This window comes from Scleropages formosus, chromosome 20, assembly GCF_900964775.1.
Source record: "Scleropages formosus chromosome 20, fSclFor1.1, whole genome shotgun sequence".
Classification (NCBI taxonomy): domain Eukaryota; kingdom Metazoa; phylum Chordata; class Actinopteri; order Osteoglossiformes; family Osteoglossidae; genus Scleropages; species Scleropages formosus.
The window spans coordinates 13,134,826-13,155,545 of NC_041825.1; the positions used below are offsets into that span (position 1 = coordinate 13,134,826).

At 40.4% G+C, this 20,720-nt stretch overlaps 3 protein-coding genes across 3 annotated transcripts in view; 2 read left to right on the plus strand and 1 right to left on the minus strand.

The window, feature by feature from the left end:
- Positions 1 to 16,150, minus strand: part of lmtk2 (lemur tyrosine kinase 2) — a 49,172-nt gene extending 33,022 nt beyond the window's left edge. The window contains exon 1 of the mRNA XM_018761837.2: positions 16,067 to 16,150. Coding sequence (XP_018617353.1) covers positions 16,067 to 16,097 — 31 coding nt within the window. The 5' untranslated portion in view covers positions 16,098 to 16,150. The remainder of the gene's footprint in view (positions 1 to 16,066) is intronic.
- LOC108940041 (parvalbumin-2) lies at positions 8,773 to 11,315 on the plus strand. The gene is made up of 5 exons (XM_018761840.1): positions 8,773 to 9,157; positions 10,283 to 10,358; positions 10,588 to 10,720; positions 10,810 to 10,919; positions 11,184 to 11,315. Exons 2-5 carry the CDS (start codon positions 10,298 to 10,300, stop codon positions 11,207 to 11,209), a joined length of 330 nt encoding a protein of 109 aa, XP_018617356.1. The 5' UTR covers positions 8,773 to 9,157; positions 10,283 to 10,297; the 3' UTR covers positions 11,210 to 11,315.
- A 205-nt stretch (positions 16,151 to 16,355) lies between the features above and the next one.
- On the plus strand, positions 16,356 to 18,364 carry pvalb3 (parvalbumin 3). The gene is made up of 5 exons (XM_018761839.2): positions 16,356 to 16,453; positions 17,096 to 17,161; positions 17,713 to 17,845; positions 18,024 to 18,133; positions 18,327 to 18,364. The coding sequence occupies exons 2-5, from the start codon at positions 17,101 to 17,103 to the stop codon at positions 18,350 to 18,352; spliced, it is 330 nt and encodes a 109-aa protein (XP_018617355.1). The 5' UTR covers positions 16,356 to 16,453; positions 17,096 to 17,100; the 3' UTR covers positions 18,353 to 18,364.
- Positions 18,365 to 20,720: the final 2,356 nt, after the last annotated feature.

The following is a 20,720-nucleotide window of genomic DNA, read 5'->3' on the forward strand; positions in this document are numbered from 1 at the left end:
ATCCCGTCTCATCATCACATCATCATGATCATGTCCGAGTTCCTTCGTTCAAAATATAAATAAAAGACTCACTATCTACATTTAGTAGACTAACGTAGTTCTGCTCGTAATCTTTACCGACATTAAAATGCTCATAACAAACCTGACATAAAACGTAATGTTTATACAGGTCTGTTCTCCGGTTACACACAATCAGCCACCACCATTCCCTGACAGCGCCATGTTACGCTTGCGTCATCTGGGTAACACGTGATGAGTGAGGGCTCGTAACCGGCGGATCGGCGTTAAGAAGATCCAATAAGATGCCCCACTACTGATACGCGACACATGAGTGTCCAATCACAAGACGCTTTAATATTGGAACTACTGTATACCGGAGATCTGAACGAGGTGGAGCCGAACGAGAGAACGAGTTGTTTTTCTCCTCGTCGACATGCGTAGTCTCTTATCATTGGTTTAAATGAGTTGAGGTGCGCACATGTCAGCGACGTTGATTCATTTATTTATTAAACAGAAGCACAAAGCTTTTAATAACTGGTTTTCAGTTCTACACTGAATTCGAACAGTTTTGTTTTTTAACCTAAAGTGAGATTATAAGTATGGTTTTTAAATTACTGAATCAAATAGGCTACCTTAGACTTAGTGTACTAACACTGCTGTAACACGGTTTGTTCTACTAAATCTCGGTTTACCAACACCGCCGGCTGTCTGGTCGTACATCGACTGTTCGATCCAGACATTTTTATTACTAAATAATAATAAATAAAACCTTAATAACACAGACATCCCTTCATTCATTTGATGATTAGATTCTACAAAAATCTGATTAAGGTAATCCATTTGCTGAAAGTGATTTACAAAGATTGTCATACAACCCCTGCCTATTCCAAAAAGTTGGAGCAATGTGGATTATGCTAATAAAAACAAAAAGAAGTAATTTTTAAATCTACTTTGACTTGCATTAAAAGAAAAACAGTAAAGTCGTGGTATTTCATGTTTTGCCTAATCAGCTGCATTGTTTTTTGAAGATATACGTTTACTCCGAAATTGATGCCTGCAACACATTCCAAAAAAGTTGGGACGGGGTAGTTCAGGACTAATAACTTTGTGTCAAGTTGAAATAACAAGGTGATGTGAAACAGGTCATTTTAAACAGGTGAGGCATTTTTGTTACACTATATAAGGAGCCTCCAAAAAAGGATGCATTATGGAATAATCCTGCACTTCGAGAACAATGTTTCCCAAATACCAATCGGTAGGCCTTTGGGCTTTCCACTTCTGTAGAACAGAATACAGTATACTTTATTGTCCCATTTCTGGGAAATTTGTCTTGGACAACCATGACACAGCCAGTGCACAACATTGGACTCACATAAACAATACATGCCATATCATAGAATAAATAAGAAGAAATAAAACAACAATCAAAATATATTAAAAATCTACCAAATACCAATCTAAAATCTCAGTTTTGGAATTCTCTATTCTATTCTCAGTTTTGGAATTCTATTCATTTAACCGCAGATGGAACAAAACAATTTTTATAATGACTTGATTTACACATCAAAATCCTAAATCGTCGTCTCCCTGAGGGCAACAACCCTATGGTGCACAATATAATGACAAGATTCAAGGAATCCGGTCAAATCGTAAAGGGCAAGGTCAAAAACCACTTCTGAATGTGTGTGATCTCCGATCCCTCAGACATCACTGTCTTAAAAACAGTCATGTGCCTCTGATGGATATCATGACATGGGCTCGTGAATACTGCGGTAAACCTTTGTCAGTCAACACCATTTACAGTTGCATCCACAGATGCAAGTTAAGGCTTTACTTGCAAGTAAAAGCAGAAGCCATACATCAACACTGTACAGAAGCGTCCAATAACTTCTCAGGGCTCGGTCTCATCTAAAATGGACAGTACCACAGTGGAATCGTGTTTTATGGGCCGAGTGAACATTTCAAATAGTTTTTGGAAAAAAACAGCCATCATGTTCTACGGGCCAAAGAAGAAAAAGACCATCCGAGCTGTTATCAGCATTAGGTCCAAAAGCCGGTGTCTGTTATGTTGTGGGGGTGTGTCCGTGCCCATGGCACGGGTAACTTGCACGTCTGTAATGGCACCATTAATGCAGAAAGATATGTACAGATATGCTGCCATCCAGATGTCGTCTTTTCCAGAAACATTCCTGCATTTTCCAGCAGGATGACGTCAAACCACGTTATGCCCGGATTACAAGTGCATGGCTGCGTAAACTGAGATTCTGGGTACTAGACTGACCTCTCTGCAGTCCTGACCTGTGTCCGATTGAGAATGTGTGGAGCTTCACGAAGTGCAAAATACGCCAATGAAGGCCCTGTACAATTGCGCAGCTGAAGACTTGTATAATGGATGAATGCCAGAAAATTCCGCTTGCTAATCTTAGCCAGTTGGTGTCTTCAGTGCCCAAACGCTTCAGTGTTATTAACAGACATGGTGATATTACACAGTGGTAAACACTTGAATGTCCCAACTTTTTTTGGAATCTGTTGCAGGCATCAATTTTGGAATAAACAAAAAACAATTTGGTTAATCAGGTAAAATATGAAATACCTTGTCTTTATACTGATTTTGAATACAAGTGAAAATAAACTTACAAATCACTCTCTTTTGTTTTTATTAGCATTTTCATACTGTCCCAGCTGTTTTGGCATTGGGGTTGTAAAATGATGTATGAAGTGATACAGCTCGGTAACTTTTCACCAGAGTAGATTCAGAGTAAGTATGTTGCGCAGGAAGGATTTGAACTATACAACAATAATAAAGACTAATAAGTGTAAATTCTAACAAAAGCATGTAGTGGGAAATCATATAGCAGGGGACTCAACGTTTTCACTTGTAAATGCATAGATTCACTTTGACTTATTGAAAACACAACTTTCATTTTTAATTTGGTAAGAGGAGCACTTAACAGAAGTCCAGATAAATTTTGTTGATATTTAGAAGATGCTGGAAAGACAAAGGAAAGCTTTACTGAAAAGTTAACTTAGATGTGATAAAACGCACAGAATTCTCTTGAAAGGCAATACATCCACACATGTCTTTGTGTGACTTCATTTACTATTCATTTATTGCAACTTCTGCTTTACAAATAGTTTAGCAGAGAAGGATTATGCACATCATCAGTGATTACAGTAACTACAACAATTCCTCATTATGTAGTGTTCTAGTAAGGATAATCTCTATGTAGTGAATTTAAAAGTTCCTTCTCAAACTGCTAATAAAAACAACAATTTTGGGTTTCCACTCCAAAGAATAGAAATTTACTACAAATATTAGCATTTTAAAATGACAAAAATCAACGTGAATTTTGAGTGAACTGAATAAATCAACAAAATAAAAATAACAGAATCTAAAAAAATTACATCAATGAAAGAACAACAGAATCCATCCGTCTATTTAGAAATAAAAGCTTGTCCATCACAGGGTCTCAGGGATCCAGAGACTGTCTGGAAGCATAGGGGATGACACAAGGTACACCCTGGACAGGCTGTCAGTGTATCATAGGGCAGTCATTCACATTTATTCCTTGCACATACACACGAAGAGAAATTGAAACACCCATCACCCATTCACCTGCAACACATCTCTTCTCTTAAAGATGTGAAATACCAGTGCTAGCAACTGCATGACTGTGTCACCCAGTCATAAATAATTTGTGCCAAAAATCCAAGTTTACTAATATACAGTGCTGCTTGAAAGTATGTGAACCTCTTGTGCACCTTAGTTTTACCGCAAAATTGTTATTTAATTAGAACCAGTCTTTCTCTTCTGACATAATAGGTGTGTAATGACCAACTCCATATGTTACTTTAGAGGAAATCATGTGTAGTATAAAAACAGAAGTGGCACAGGTGCAAAAATAAGTGAACCCCAAGGTTTCATTGGTTAAACCAAGTAGGCAAGTAGAATCAGGAGTGTGAATCATTGTTACTGATTTATTTTATACATTTACGATTTAATATCTAGATTTTTTAAGTTTATTTTAATGTTTTATACAAGAATAATTATCATAGCGTTCACATATTTTCAAGCAGCACTGTATATGGAACTGTGGGAACTGTGGAAGAAGCAATCTTAAGAGGAAAGTTTTGTTCTTGGGAGCCTTATTTCATACATGGTTTAAAAAGTGTGACATTGGTTGGTCTGAATAAAGATACATATGACCATTCTTTGTGATCAGTAAGTTTATTAAAACTAGTGATGTTTTAAACTGTTTAATTATTTCACTGGATACAGCGCAATACAAATATCCACACTTTATAATATGTGAAACATGTATTTCAAGAACAACAGTAGTAAATTAAAGCCAAGACATTTAAAGTGCAGCAATCAGAGTTAGGCACTACTCTTCAATGGGCAGAGGCAGCAGCATCTGGCATCCAGCCTGGACAACTGCTGCAGGACTTGGACTGAGCAGCGACTCTGGCCCTGATCTCGTCTCAGACGTAGAGCCAGCCAGGGCCATCTAGACATCTAGCCCAAGAGCTCGACCAAAAATCAACCTTACCCTTGGCCATGGGACCTCCAGTAACACAGATTGGTTTTGAATCCATTTCTTTTTGTTCCACTCTGGGCTAGTTTAGAGCTACACTCCAGGTCTCCTGATGCCACATTCTTAACTATCTTAGAACCCAGTGTTCTCCTTCTCCCTGGCAAGAGGCATCAGTTCTGCTGGAAATGGTGGGATCATCAGAGTTCAAAGAGCATACTGAAGTTAAAGGACCCAGCCCTGATCTCGCTGACTCCAGCTTCTCAAACGTTGTTATGGTGCCTTTGACCAAGGCGTCAGCTAAATAAATAATAATAATCAAAAGTTAAGGACCCCAAACCAAACACTCTCCCCTATTTTGAGCTTTTCTGGACTCCTTCCTCCCCAGTGTCCTCAGGCGAGTTTACAGCTCTACCAAGCTGCAAAGGACTCTGGGCAACAGCACGTCTTAGCGCTGGCAGGAGTTTGGCTCAACTCATCCCACCTGTTGCTTGTGCTGCTACTCCAGCTCTTGCTGAAGGGTGACGAGGGCATTGATCCAAGGCATCAGGCATGTAACCATAAGGTGTTAATGCACAGTGCAGCAGGTGCACCATGTCATCTCTCCAATCCCATAACCTACTATTTTTTCTGGCAGTTGTACTGCATCCCACGCTTCCACTATGGTTCCCACCTTGCCAGGCTGGTCCACCTTACCATCCTTCTTCCAACACCCATAGGTCCCAGCCAAAAAGAACCCCAGGATCTTCAAAAAATTTCTTAAGTTTCTCCTATGATGCTTGTTTTCCTTATATTTGTGATCTTCAAAAGGGCAAAGAAAAAACAAGTGTCAAAATACAACAAAATAGTATGAAGAATATAAAAATAAAAATTAATTTCCCTGCTTTCACCTATTCAGGACTCTGGATACATTTTCCTCTAAGTTGTGACAGATTGTGGGGCAAAGGTAGCTACATATGTGGGTTAAAAAAATCAAAGAACAGGAGAACAGAAAAAAGGAGTGTATAAGAGGGATAATGCACTTTTAAGTGATATTAGTGGGGGAAACTGAAACCACCTGGTTAATAAAACTGTCTTAATAGCTCATTTAGAGGCAGTTTGCTTTCTTCCTCTAGAGGTTAGCACAGTGCAGGCTATACACATCCCACTCATGTGTAATGCTTGTTATTGGTAAATTAGAAACACTTCTGTATATAAATGTAATCTCAAATTGTTTTTATACTTATTAATCCATATATTTTCAGTAATCATATAATTTATTAATTTTCAATGCTATAGTTAACATTGAATTAAAAACCACAAATTGAATAAAAGTCATTACAAATTCCCAACCGACACAAATAATGACTGATAAAGGTATAAGGCTCTGTAAACTTAAAACAAACAAACCTGATTCATATAAAGTATAGTATAGGCCCTTTAAATTACAGTAAATCCTAAAACTCCACTGCCTCCAGGGGTATAACATCTTATCAGCTATTGTGAGGGGACCGAAATATATTAGTAAGAGTGCTCAAAGGAGTTATGCGCAAATATGTCGGGTGCAGTAGGTTTGCTTGAGCAACATGTTGCACAATTTTTATTGCCTCACTAAGCGTTGTCAGGGACTGGAAACAGATATAAGGCATAGAAATGTAATAGCTGTTCAAAGGTTACAGATTAGAGCACATAGCCTTTGGTCCATGATACTACAGTCTGTCAACTGTTAGGGTACGAGGTTACATCAGCTGAAGTCATTTATGCAACTGTACACATCCATGTATCAAGAGCCTATTCTGAAAGCATTAATATCATATGACAGTGTTGCTAAAATCAAATTAGGTTACAAACAAACTTCAGTGTTTCAATAACAAAATAAGAATTTTGCAATCCTAGATGAAAAATGTGATATACAGCACCATACATATCACACAAAAAAATGAATCAGCTATGAGTAAGTCTGGATGTACTGTATATCTGAAATGGAAGCAATTTTAATCAGGCTGTCTGCTGTAGCGTGTCTCTCTGAACCGATTCACCTTCTGCACGAATTCACCTTTGGCCTCTACCGACCCGCTAACAAAAAATTATCTAAATGTACAAGATACGAAGGAATCGTAAAGACCTAGTAAACAGACTGACAACGACTAACGCAACCAACAGGTGATATGAGCGGGCCATTGCAAAATGCATCATGCGTTGAATTTCATCTCCATTTTTGTAAAGCACCCATCATCTTGAATCTGGATTGCCACCAATTTACTGTTTGTCAAATAATCAAAAGAACCACAATTGAATACTGAACACCTTTGTATATATAAATGACAACATGCTAAGGTGCTGAAAGAAACTGGCTAGTTAAATATCATAGCTCCTTGTGGAGAGCTCTCATTATTAACCTCACTCTATGCAATCATGTCCACCTTCACTTTGAACCTGGAGCTCTCCAGATCAGCCCCATAACATCAATTAATTAGAACTCAGTTGGGCAGCTGGTACTGTAGTAGTTAGAGTTGCTGCCTTTGGACCCCAAGGTTGCAGGTTTGAGTTAAACCTCTAGCTGTAATACCCTTGAACAAGGTGCTTATCCTAAATTGCTCCAGTAGAAATTGTAGGTACATTAACATTCTAAGTCGCTTTGGGAACAAATGTCTGCTAAATGAATAAATGTAAGTCCTAGACCAGGCATGAGCATAATGCAATTCCAAAATTCTTACATCACTCACTCACTTTCCGTAACTGCTTGTCCTGGTCAGGGTCACAGCAGCCCAGAGCCTATCCCAGAATGAATGTGCACAGTGCTGGGGTACACCTTGGACAGGATACCAGTCCATCAGAGAGTAGTCACGCACAAGCACATGGTCACTCCTCCAGTCACAAAGTAAGGGCAATTTGGAGTGGTCAAGTTCAAATACACAGCATGTCTTTGGACGATGGAAGGAAACAGAGCATCCAGAGGAAATCCGCACAGCCAGAGAGAGAACATGCAAACTCCTCACATACACACATCATCTGAAACCGCTTGTCCCATATGGGGTTGCGGGGAGCCGGAGCCTGACCTGGCAACACAGGGCAAAAGGCTGGTGGGGGAGGGGACACACCCAGGACGGGACGCCAGTCCGTCGCAAGGCGCCCCATGCGGGACTCAAACCCCAGACCCACCGGAGAGCAGGACCCGGGCCAATCCATTGCGCCACCACACCCCTACATGCAAACTCCATATACGCTGAATTACTGGATTGTAATGCCCTATGCCCAAACAGCCCAATTCTCACATCAGTATCTGTAAAAAATGCAAAGCTGTTCTATTTCCATTAAGAAGTTTAGGTGCAGTATAGCTGACAGCAACACACCTAAAGTGTGAGCTTTCCTTCCAGCAAAGTGAAAACAGAGGAGCTGCTTCAGAGCACTCTGGCGTGGAGCCCCTTTATATAGTGTAGCGCCTCCGTTAACAGGAACTAAGTGCAATGGATATCCTATAGATGGTCGAGTGGGCAATGGAATGCCACATAAAATTTTATCACACTTTCTCCAGATACTCCAAAATCAAGTCAAACTCCCACATTAGCTAACATTATGAATTGCATTGTCCATCAAAGACTCAAAATTACAAGATGTGGTCAGTTTGGTCATCAACAATGTAATGCTGACAACAAAATATGTATGATGGCTGGCAGAATGCCCGCAAGTGAAAAATAAAGCCGTTGCTGTGCTCCTCGAATGGCCCCTATCCTTATTGGGTGGTCCTTGAGATTGCTTGCAAAGTAGACTCAATTACTTTTTAAATACATTCAGCTTGCTCATCTCTCACCAGAGCCACAGCCTATTCCCTTCCTTGCACTGTAGCAGAATTCTATATGATGCATACCTTCATGGAATTAAGATTCCTTATCCCCCCGTGTACGGATTGTAGTATATACTGTATACGAAAGGACTTCTTTATACAAAGTTGTCTAAACTTTAATCGCAATTTGGTTTTATTTGCATAATCATATATTTCATCACTAGTGTTGTCTTGGCTACAGGCCCGCTTTAACGGACATTCTGAGATGAAATTGCATGAAGCCTATGTTTTTATTTCCAAAAAAAAAAAATCCAGTGTTTTCCTTCTCAACAAATCTGAATAGCCTATATTTTAAATGTGATCATCACTTTCAGTGATACCAGTGATGAAACTTTTTAAGAGAAACTGTGTACTGGCCTTTTTGTCCTGTTATTGAGTTTAATAACACTTTAATAAACATTTTGAATCAATGGGCAATAATGCTGTTTAACATTAGAACTAAATCACTATATTAAGTGAAATAACACATTTTATTACAGTAGGCCTACCTGATGAGCACATAACAGATTTTTTTGCCTCATGCGTTCAAATTTCAAGTGGGTAAGGTGCTGTAGGGCCCCCCTCTAGTGTTACAACATATGGTTCTGAGCATCCTCGTGAGTGCAAAGATAAAAATAGCACAATTTCACAACTGGACACATTTTTTTCCCGAAACGAATCCTTGCCGATCCATAGGATATCGATTGCAGATAACTCCTGTGAGCGGCTGCAAAAACACTATATAAAGGGCCACGGCTGGGAGAGGTCTTCAAGCAGCTCCAGTCATTCTTCTGGTCTTCACTTGCCGCTGAGGTGGAAGAAGGTGAGTTGAGGGATGAGCGAAGGAGCCCACGGGAGTTCCAGCAGGTGGACCTTTCCGACTGCTTGCGCGGGAACTGCGCCTCCTTCAACAAAAAAAGCCCTTTTTTTCCTTTTTTAAATTCAGCAAGCGAAGACTTTGTTGGAATATGCTCGTTCTCGTGACTGGTGCACGAAGATGTTTCATTTGGACGTTTTGGAGTGGGAATTTAATGCGTGCTTTAGTTTACCGGCAACTGAGAAGCACTTTTTAACAAGTTGTGAAAAAAATGGCAAGACGTTGACGTGCGCTTACGCTTGCGCGCCACAGTGGACGTTTCACCAGAACCTTCGCGCTGTAACACTTAGGGTAACTGCACTCAGCTTTAGTTAACGGTACCGTCGGATCTTTTCAGTACACTTAAAATGGGGAGACCTTAACTTGGCGGCCGATAATCCAAAGAAAATGTTAAACGCAGTTTTGTCGAAAGTAATCAGTAACACCGCCTGGTCCCAAATGCTCACTAACTAAATGGTGTCTTTATCCAGGCTGGGCAGGTGACGCACCCTGTCCTCGTCACTTGTGCGCGGCGAAAATCACAGTAAACCCGTTGATGGTGCTCAGTTGTACATACTTGTGCAGAAAGTCTTCATCCTAAAAGCCAACTGCTATTTTGTTAGCAGTCTGACTAAAGGCTCGCTGCTTTGCCAGCACTCTTCTCACTGTGAAGCATTATTTCTCTGTCAAGTATTTAAGGCCCAGGGTCGTGAGGCTTCTTTTAAACTTAAGAGGGAAACTGTCTTCCCAAATTTCAAGTTTGTGCAATAATTTACTGGCAGCGGTCATGCACAAAAGTTTAATTGTCTGCTTTCCTTAGAACTTAGACCTAAAAATGAGTGCAAACATGGAATGTGTTGCAAAAATGCTAATTCTGCTGGATCACTTATTCAAACTTTAGAGGCTATTAAAAGTCAGATATGGTGATTCTATATCTAAAATAATAAAACTGACAATCTGTGGTATTAGCTTGTAGATTGGGCTTCAAAGGTGTCCTCAACTTTTGGGAACCCTCAGGGGAGGTCCTTAAACTGATTGCATGTCTACTGTTAGACAGCCTTGTCTATAACAGCAACATTTTCTCTCACACAGCTTGACAAGACAAAAATGGCCTTCACTGGTATCCTTAAGGATGAGGATGTGGCTGCTGCCATCAAGGATTGTCAAGGTAGTGTCTGCCATGAAAGATGACCTTTTACAAGCTGACAGTATATGGTGAAGCATCATAGTATTTCTCCATATCATTTGAATGGGCTGATGATACTGCAGTAACCTAATTCAGCTGGACAATTAAGGTGGTTACAAAGCAAAGCGCAACTGGAAAACTAAGGGATCTGCTGATGCCTGTGAGTCTCTGCTTTGATTTTCTTACAGTGATTTAAATGTTGTCCCCACAGCTGCAGACTCTTTCAACTACAAGAACTTCTTTGCCAAGACCGGCCTGAGCAGCAAGTCTGCCGATGACATCAAGAAGGCTTTCTACGTCATTGACCAGGACAAGAGTGGCTTCATTGAGGAGGATGAGCTGAAGTAAGGGGAATATTCCTAAGTTAATTCCTTTTTTTTTTTGTGGCTTCACGTTAGAACCATTCTAACTGTTTGTCTTCAACTGCCACCAGATTGTTCCTGCAGAACTTTGCTTCTGGTGCCAGAGCTCTGACTGATGCAGAGACCAAGGCTTTCCTCTCCGCTGGGGACAGCGATGGTGACGGCAAGATTGGAGTCGATGGTAAGCATATACCCATAGCATTCTGAAAAAGATTAAAAATGTTTGCTTTAAAGTGACTACTGTGAGGTTATGGAAATAATTAACTCAATGTTTCAAGCTAATGTGTAGCACTGAGGTGACTTAATCTTGAAATGAACATTGTAGAGCGCAGATGGCTGAGACAAAGAATCTGAATAGTTAAGCATTACATCTTGGGTCAAAAGTAGAACCGTAACTTTTATAACAAAATGGCAGCTGACACTTCTCTGGTTTTCTTTTTAACAGAGTTTGCTGTTCTTGTTAAGGCATAAACATTAAACTCTTCATGGGAACCACAAGACCTGCTTGCTGTTGAAAACCTCTTGGCTCTTTCAGCTGAACTAACCTGTAGATTTTTTATATTTTATTTATGAACTACCAACAGACTGTTTCTTGCTACAGAGCACAAGTACGCTGTCCTCAGAAGTATATTTACTGTTAATGTGCATAGATGCCTTATGTGTTCTAAACATGTTTTGTGCAAATGTAAAATCTTTTGTGCATTGTTGACAGGAATAAATATACTTTTGGAGTAAACTGTGTTGTGAATTCTTCTAATCTGATGGTCATAATTGAGACCATCTGAAGCTTGATCCTCTAGTTCAGTTAAAGACTTTTGCAGCAACGTCTGCTGAGTTCGAGATAGACTGGAGCTCAGACAAAAAAGGCACAACTACGAAACACTCACAGCTCATAAAGATTGTGTACAGACACAGGATCACATTCATTAACAGGTGCCCTGCTGCAAAAAGAACATCTGCCATCGTTACTCTCTGGGAACATTGGTATCTATGGGAAATGTGCCCAGAGCTGGCATGGACTCTGTAGCTGGAAATTCCAGGACATCCATGAGTTCCATTCATGGGGTTTGGCAGAGGATAGCTGACATATGTTGAATTAAAGACTTGTCACAGTACACTATTCAGTTTGCCAAGCAGTGATTTTTATGTAGCTCGATGCAGTTCCTAAACTGATTTTTAATTTCTTTGAAAGAAGCTAACATGGGACAAGTCTACATAATTGATCAATTGATTATTTTGATCAATTAGAAATGTTTCACCAAGCATGCAGTGTTCCAAGAAGTTAAGTGTTGCAATTACACTGACTACACAAAACTAGTAATCAGTCAATGTTTGCCTTGTTTTCAGATTCTTTACTACAGAACTCTACTGCGTTCTACTATAGAGCAGTACTGTATGTCAAGTGTTTTGTAATATCCTTGTTACTGCATTGCAATGGAAAAGTAATCATTGGCAATTTGTATTTCAGTGGAAAAACAGGAGCTCTGAAAGTAACATATCAACCAAGGAAGGATGGTTACAACTGCCATCCATTTGTCCTGGTCTTGTCTGTTTGTCCTGGTCAAGGTGGACCAGAATCTGTCCTGGAATCATTGTGCGGAAGGCTGGTGGGTACACCCTTGATGGGACATCAATCCATTGCACTACTTAGCCACACACACACACACACACACACACACACACACACAAAATTAGTCACATACTACAGGAAATTAAGTGTTGTCAATTTATGTGAACTGCATGTCTCTGGGAGAAAACCCATGCAAATACAGGGAGAACATGCAAACTTCACAGAGTGAGTCAGATTTGAACCTACACCCAGACAGCTCAGGTGCTGTGAGGCACCACCGCTGCCCATATCTTCTACATTTCAAAGTAATTTACGAGTAGCTTGCATTGAGCCAGCTTTAAGCCTGTTATATGTATTTATGTATAATGGGAACACTGAGAAATCTATAACATACATTACAAGATGTATTATTCTACAAATATTTATAAACAGCAGAAATTTAATGGTTTGAGTATTGTATTACTACCGAATCTGTATTTGGGCTGTATTTAAAAACATTTATTGATGATATCAGATTTATTGTGTGGTGGCTAGGGGGTGCGGTAGTGCAGTGGGTTGGACCAGGTCCTGCTCTCCAGTGGGTCTGGGGTTCGAGTCCCGCTTGGGGTGCTTTGCGACGGACTGGCGTCCCATCCTGTGTGTATCCCCTCCCACTCTGGCCTTATGCCCTGTGTTGCCGGGTAGGCTCTGGTTCCCTGCGACCCCGTATGGGACAAGCGGTTCAGAAAATGTGTGTGTGTGCCAAGGCTTTTTAATGGTCAGGTGGGGAAGTGATCATCCAAAGCACAGGCTAAGCCTAGTCAAGTAACCAGGCGTGGGGGGATGGCAGGGTCTGGATGACGAAGAGTTTCAATTAGGTAGGTTATGTCAGCTGGCTGTTGCATAAGTGCTTCGTCCCACATCTCTAGTACTATTTATGCTCTGTAGTGTGTAAGGAAAGCAACCGGCTTGGCAGAGGTTTTGTCAGATAAATACAGATCCAGGCAGCCTGGTGGGCATCATGGACAGTCATGTCCACATGTGACTAGAACCAATGTGCATTGTATTCAAGAATCTATTGCAAATATTTCCTTTTCAAAAATACCAATACTAGATTATTTTTGTATTTCAAAAGTAATTAGAGCCATAGAATTTAACAGAAATGTATAACAATCTGGGGGGTGCGGTGGCGCAGTGGGTTGGACCACGGTCCTGCTCTCCGGTGGGTCTGGGGTTCGGGTCCCGCTTGGGGTGCCTTGCGGCGGACTGGCGTCCCGTCCTGGGTGTGTCCCCTTCCCCCTCTGGCCTTGCGCCCTGTGTTACCGGGTAGGCTCCTGTTCTCCGCGACCCCGTATGGGACAAGCGGTTCTGAAAGTGTGTGTGTGTATAACAATCCATTTAATTTTTACTAAATATTTTGACAGCTGCTGTCTTGCAGTGCTAGTTTGATGTGTGAGGACGTGGCTTCGATCGCCGCTCAGTCCGTGTGGAGTTTGCATGTTCTCCCCGTGTCTGTGTGGGTTTCTTCCAGGTGCTCTGGTTTCTTCCCACAGTCCAAAGACATGCTGTTCAGGTGGACCGATGACTCTAAGTCACCTCTAGTGTGTGAGTGACAGAAAGAGTGTGTTTCACTGATGTATGGATGAGTGACCCAGTGTAAGTAGTGTGTCTAGCACTGTAAGTCACCTTGGTGAATAAGGCGTGTGGGCTGGTAACACTACAGAGAGTGTCTGGTAAATGTAGTACCGTAACTTCCAAAACGTAATGAACATTACGTAGTAGTGTCAGCCCACACTTTATTCTCCCAAGGTGATTTTTACAAATGTTAGATACACTACATACGATGAGTCACTCATCCATATGCCAATGAAACACACTTTCAGTCTGTCACTCACACAGATATACACATATATATCATGAGTGATTTTCTTTTTCACCAATCCCCCCATGTCTTTGAACAGTGGGAGGAAACCCACAGAGACACGGGGAGAACATGCAAAGGCCACACAGAATGAGCAGGATTTGAACCCACATTCCAGCATACCACCAAGGCACAGTGAGATGACAGCGCTACTCAGTGCCTACAACCTCCATGACAGCATTGTTGGTAGTGACTTGGTAGCTAGTTAGCTGCCAAGTACAATCTAGTATGCCAACAATATTTTGTACAACAATAGATGAATGGCAATATTTAATGACGGTCCTTTGCTTGTTTCATCCCACAAATAGATAAAACAAGAGGTACATGTAAGTACTGCCACCTGCTGTCCATGTCCCCATCTCCCATCGGGGTATTTGCTCCTGACTCAGTTCAGTGCACTTGAGTTTTTATCACACCATACGTGTTTTTGGGTCTGAGAAGAGCTTGATGTCCTTTAATTTCATCACTGAGATTTTGATATATGGGTGTATGTGAAATTTAACATAGCAGCTTAATGTATGTAAAAAAATTAGGAATATTTATTTTGTTCACCGAAATGTCGGTTTTCTTGGTAATTGACCTTGGAAAGGTTATTAATCAATTTTTAATAAAGAAAGTTTGAAAAACACATTAGCAGACATAATGTAGTTAAATCTTTCCCCAAAAGGCATCCAGGAGATACATCCACCACGCTTGTGAGTCAGGGTAAACTGCGCAGCCCTTGTGTTAACATGTGACTGAATGGGCCTCTCATCACGTTTAACTTTCGTAAACAGCGCTTCACATAACCACAGCGAGGCCTGCTTTGGCTGACATTGTGAAACATGAAAGTACCAGACAATTCATCCATTCACTATAATGAAAATTCAAAATTGCAGTTGTTGCCCTTCAAAGCATTACAAGTTAGGTAAGTGAAGTAAAATGCTTATGAGTCCCTGCATCCCTGTGTCAGCATTTATTCGTATATTTTGTATCACTCCTCACTGATGGATGCTGAATTCCTGCAGGTCTGAAGCCTTCACTTGCAGACCACCAGTGAAGTCCACCAGAGTGGACCATTGAGGAAGTGGCCTTGGCCACGCTCTCTGTGCAGTAATTCACAGGGACATATATAGCGATCATATTTTGTGTCATGGATAACCTAGCCAGTTTTCTCTTTTTTTCTTTTTTAGGATGTTTGCATTCTGCAATTAATTTTGTTACCTTTTCTTCCTACTTAATTTTAGGCTGAAAATTGTCGATAAAGAAAGATCTATGCGGATTCTATTTAGCAGCAAACAATTACATATATACATGATGTAACTTCTAGCTGGCATCTTGTCCCTGGCAACTTAGATAGCAATTTTGTCACGACTGATCAATTTATATAGGAGGGCTTCACGGTAAGCACCTAGATCAAGAGACTACTGCAGAAACATGTAGACTTGTATTATAGTTTTCCACACAGCAGAATATGAACCATTTATTTTCCAATGTTCTGCTACAGAAGGTACAAGTCACATATTCCACATATGAATTCAATGTTAATCTACAGAATAAATGCAGTGATGATTTGCGCACTGTCAGATGTTTATTAGGTGGAATCAGCTGCCCATAACCTACAAACAGTAAAATTTCACAGGCACAAGATCTGTACAACGAAATAAAAAGATAAGGCATTAAAAGGCATAACACATGCAACTCTATCTTTGTTTAAAACAGCACACAGATTTAAAGAGAATAAAGAGATAGAACTGAAGAGAGAAGAGAATGAAGGCAGAAAGAAAGAAGCAGAGAGGTTAGAAACAGTGTGATCAGCACTCCTCCTGGGACAAGATGGAAAGCTGCTGAACACCAAATGTTGATTTTTTGCTCTTACTTTCCCAAAGCACAGTCAATGCAGACCCCATCACTGGCAGCCAGGCTCCACATGAGCTTCATTACGTGCATTTTGCCGTATCAAAATCTGTATCGCAAGCAACTGGCGTTTCATCTATATCAGCAGCGTGTATTATTAGCATTGAAGGATATTAAGGACTTTTTCAAACACCCGCCTTTTAAGCATCTTCATTTATGTGGACAAAAATAGACTGTGTCTGGCTCCCGGACGCGTTTTCAAGCCACCGCTTTGCATCGGGTGTCCATTACATTATGCCTCATATTTCGGCCGTGTGAAGGTATATAAGCTGGAGGGGTCGGCCTTTGGAGTTACTGCAGTTGCTCGATTCATCTTTCTGAATCCACCCAAAAGCCTCAGACAACCAAGGTGAGTTTGCCTCCAAGCAGAGGGAAGAGCTGAAAACTCTGCGACTCACTGGCTCAACCAGCATTTTTTAAAAATAAGTATTCTGCCTCTGAAGCAGCACTAGAAGACAGTGGACCTTCAAGAACAGAAAACAACGGAAAAAAAGCTTGAACTGAGATTTGAGTTTTACCTTTGGACTTATCAGGAGAAAATGGATGGATATACACAACAAAATATTTCAGCAGTGATGGAAGGAGAGACCACTTTATGATATGCAGTCTAAAGATCTGGACTATCTTTTAATTATTTTGTAATTATTTATGTGAAGACATATGCTGGACTGTTAATTTAAAAAGGTTCTCAATGTGTTTTCCCAATGGGACGGGTCTATATGACTGGGGAAAACATGAGTGTTAAATGTGGTTGTGTCGAAGGGGTGGTTGTAAAGCGAAATGGATGTAATGGTTTACACAAGTGTGCTGATGTGGGAAGTTAAACTAGCCTACTCCACTGTATGATAGAGGTGACATCAAGATCATTTATTAGGCTGTGGAAGGAGACACAAGCTGAATGCTTTCTGTAAAGCAGATGATGGTTTATGACACTTCGTTTTGAGGTGTTCTTCTATTGAATTAACTTGACTGCTTTTGTTCTATCTTGCAGCCAAAATGGCATTCGCCGGTGTTCTGAAGGATGCTGATATCACTGCAGCCCTGCAGGCATGCCAAGGTAATATGGGACCTACTGGTACTGATTTTGTCACCAGGAATAAGATAAATGGAATCAGGGGTCCTTAACTGTTAAATCTGCTTGTAAAGCTACCAATATAAGAACTGCTCAGAGAACCACCACTAGAATGGAACAATAGTTCACTGATATACAGCATATCTGGGAAATAATGATGTAAGAAATGCATACTTAATCATGGGATAACTTTCCCACATTGTCAGAATTTGTCAAATGTATAAAATCTCAGCAAATCACCGCAGGTATCAATTTATAAAATGACAAACATATTCAGGCTATAGTAATTTTTAACTTAATTAGGGAGAGTAGGTGGGTAGATGCCTTGCTCAAGGGAAGTATAACAGAGACCTTAATCTTCATGTCCCAAGAGGAGTTCTACTACAGTCCATATCCATAACTGCTGCACTACCTGCTATGCTATTAATACATGTATGTGACAACAAATAAAAAATCATTATTTATTTATAATTTTGGTTTCTCATTTCCTGTAAACCTAAAGTAAACTCTTTTTGTTTAATATTTGTTATTTACAGCTGCCGACTCTTTTGACTACAAGAGCTTCTTTGCTAAGGTCGGTTTGACGAGCAAGTCCCCCGATGACATCAAGAAGGCTTTTGCCATCATTGACCAGGACAAGAGTGGCTTCATTGAGGAGGATGAGCTGAAGTAGGCTTCATTCTTTCTGTCAAAAACTTTATTCAGACTATCTAAGTGCTATTGAGGTGACATAGTAATAACTCAAATACAAAAAGGACAACTAAACTCTTGATTTTACCAAAGACTTTGCCATGCAAATCACTGACTGTAATTCTCCTTAATAAGTTTTTTCTTGCTTGTGTTTCAGACTGTTCCTGCAGAACTTCTCGGCCAGTGCTAGAGTCCTTACTGATAAAGAGACCAAGGCCTTCATGAAAGCTGGGGACACCGATGGTGATGGCAAGATTGGAGCTGATGGTAAAATTATTAATTTATTACCTATTAAATTACCATATTTTTACATAACATTACTTGTCATGAAGACATTCACCTGAATTCATTTTAAACTTAACAGCAATAATACAGAATTTAATTGGAGTTAGATTGCCCATTGTTAATTATTCAAATGATATAAAATACTAATCATGGTATTCTTTTCATAATTTTGCAGAGTTTACTGCCTTGGTTAAGCCATAAATAACAACTGACCAAGACCTCTTGCCTCAAAGGAACAACATTGCCTAAGACATCCCTCTTTCATCTGAATATAAATAATTTTTATACATTTGTCTGTGACATGCCTGCAGTTTCCTCCCATGCAACACACTGTCCAAAGTGAAGATTGTAAATGTAGCGTGGTTGTGTTCCATGTCTTAACTATGAAGTTCGCTTTCTGTAAAATCTATGATGCACTTTTCGGGAATGGACGATAACAAAAGAATAAATATTCTTTTTGCAATATAATTTTTGGTTGCACTTCCTTTATTTATGCCTTCACTTGCATGAAATACATAGAAATTTATAGTTATCAATTAGTTCAAAACTAATACTCTTCATATGCAGACCAGATTAATTTTAGTTTCATGTATGCAATGAGTTTGACATTCATCTTCATACAAAATACCTGAAACGAAATGCACTTTTTCAAAACTGATGATAATTCTAAAAAAATATAAAATATCAATTAACATAAATATTTTTTCTAATTACATTGAAAAATAAAGGTATCATCATGTTGGAAGTATATGAAGGTAAAGGTACCCACCCAGTGTGCAGGTTAAGTGCTCTTCCCCACGCTGCAGTCTGAGTCACTTTGAATGTCATCAACAAATTGGGAGGTCAAGTTTTACAGCAATGTTGCTGGCATCAATCCACTGGCATGGAGGACAGGTTGTCTGCTGCTAAGTGCGTGCCATAGGCCTATCAGATGCCTAGCAGCAGGAGACATTACGCTCCCTGTATTACACTGTGTGACTTATGTCAAAAATAGTCGTGGGCTGACTAGGGTGTTAATTGGAGAAGTCTACGCCCTCTTGTTCCAGTGCTACCTGCCGGCTACCAATCGATGTGGACAGAAAAGTGCGAGACTGGGGATTATAGATGAGTTTCATGGGGAGGAAAATCTTCATACCGTCTGAAAAAAAAACACTGTGATGCAATGCAAGTACATGTCACATAAGGCATAGAGGTGGAGCTATCGGTACAAACTGGTGGAGTTCTTCACTGTGTCCTACTGCCAGTGGATTTTAAACCTCTGTGGGAGTCTCCACAGGAAACTTTTGCTTGCCTGCTCAAGTAGAAGCAAACTGTGAAGGTGCTGTCAAGCTGGTGCCACATGGCCGCCATCATGTACGTCTGCATGGCCTCACAGTCTCCAAGGTATTCCGAAAGCTATCTAAAAACACAAATAGGTGCCAAGCTTAATTTTTTAAAAAATTGCCTAATTATCACCATAACATCAAGTAAAAATGCACCATCTAAACTGAAAAATGAAAATGGCTAAAGAAAATAATCAGCATGGCATTTTAACCTTCCGCTACCTCTATTAAATTCAACATTTTGAGATATGAACTGTCTATGGCTGATATTTCAAGAAAGCTGATAGCCATAAATTAATTTAGCCAAGTTTATAACCTCAGGGTTGCACTTAGAGTCTTATTATATTATGATAAATAATGACATTCAGACTCTGAGATGAAGAATTGTAAATGGTATCCAAAAGACAGTTCTGTCATTGGATGAAAATGTATACTTAATGCACTTCTGGAAAAGGCTAAGTTAAAGTGAATATTATTTGTTCAAGCAAGCCTAATGTACTAGTGATAATCTACGTTGATTCACCAATGCCAGACAAGTTGTTACATGAATGATTTCAAATGATTTTTTCATCTGCTATCTGCCCCTAGAGCTCTAACATAAAGACAAAATATTTGCTTTCAATATTATTTATTGTTTTAGTTCTATGGGAACACAGTGCAAATGACTGTTTTTGTGTCTAAGCAGCTGGAGTCCAAAGTGGACGTCCACACACGTTTGACTTCAGGTCCTAAGATCATGTGTAGAATAGGGATGTGAGGTCATTTGGATGTATAATAAATTGGGGTTTCCTATTAAGCATTAGCTGGGGGGCGCAGTGGCGCGGTGGGTTGGACCGCAGTCCTGCTCTCCGGTGGGTCTGGGGTTCGAGTCCCGCTTGGGGTGCCTTGCGACGGACTGGCGTCCCGTCCTGGGTATGTCCTCTCCCCCTCCGGCCTTACGCCCTGTGTTGCCGGGTAGGCTCCGGTTCCCCGTGACCCCGTATGGGACAAGCGGTTCTGAAAATGTGTGTGTGTGCGACTCGAACCCCAGACCCACCGGAGAGCAGGACTGCGGTCCAACCCACTGCGCCACCGCACCCCCTCGTGTATTAAGCATTACTTGTTAAAAGCACATTACACACTGCAGTGACCATCTAGTTTGACAGCCTTTTTGTGTTTGGTTGCAACAGGGAGGTCTTGCACCTTATTCACAAGTCTGTGAATAAAAGGGCTTGAGTTTACAGCCTGAGTGTAAAGCAAATAATCAA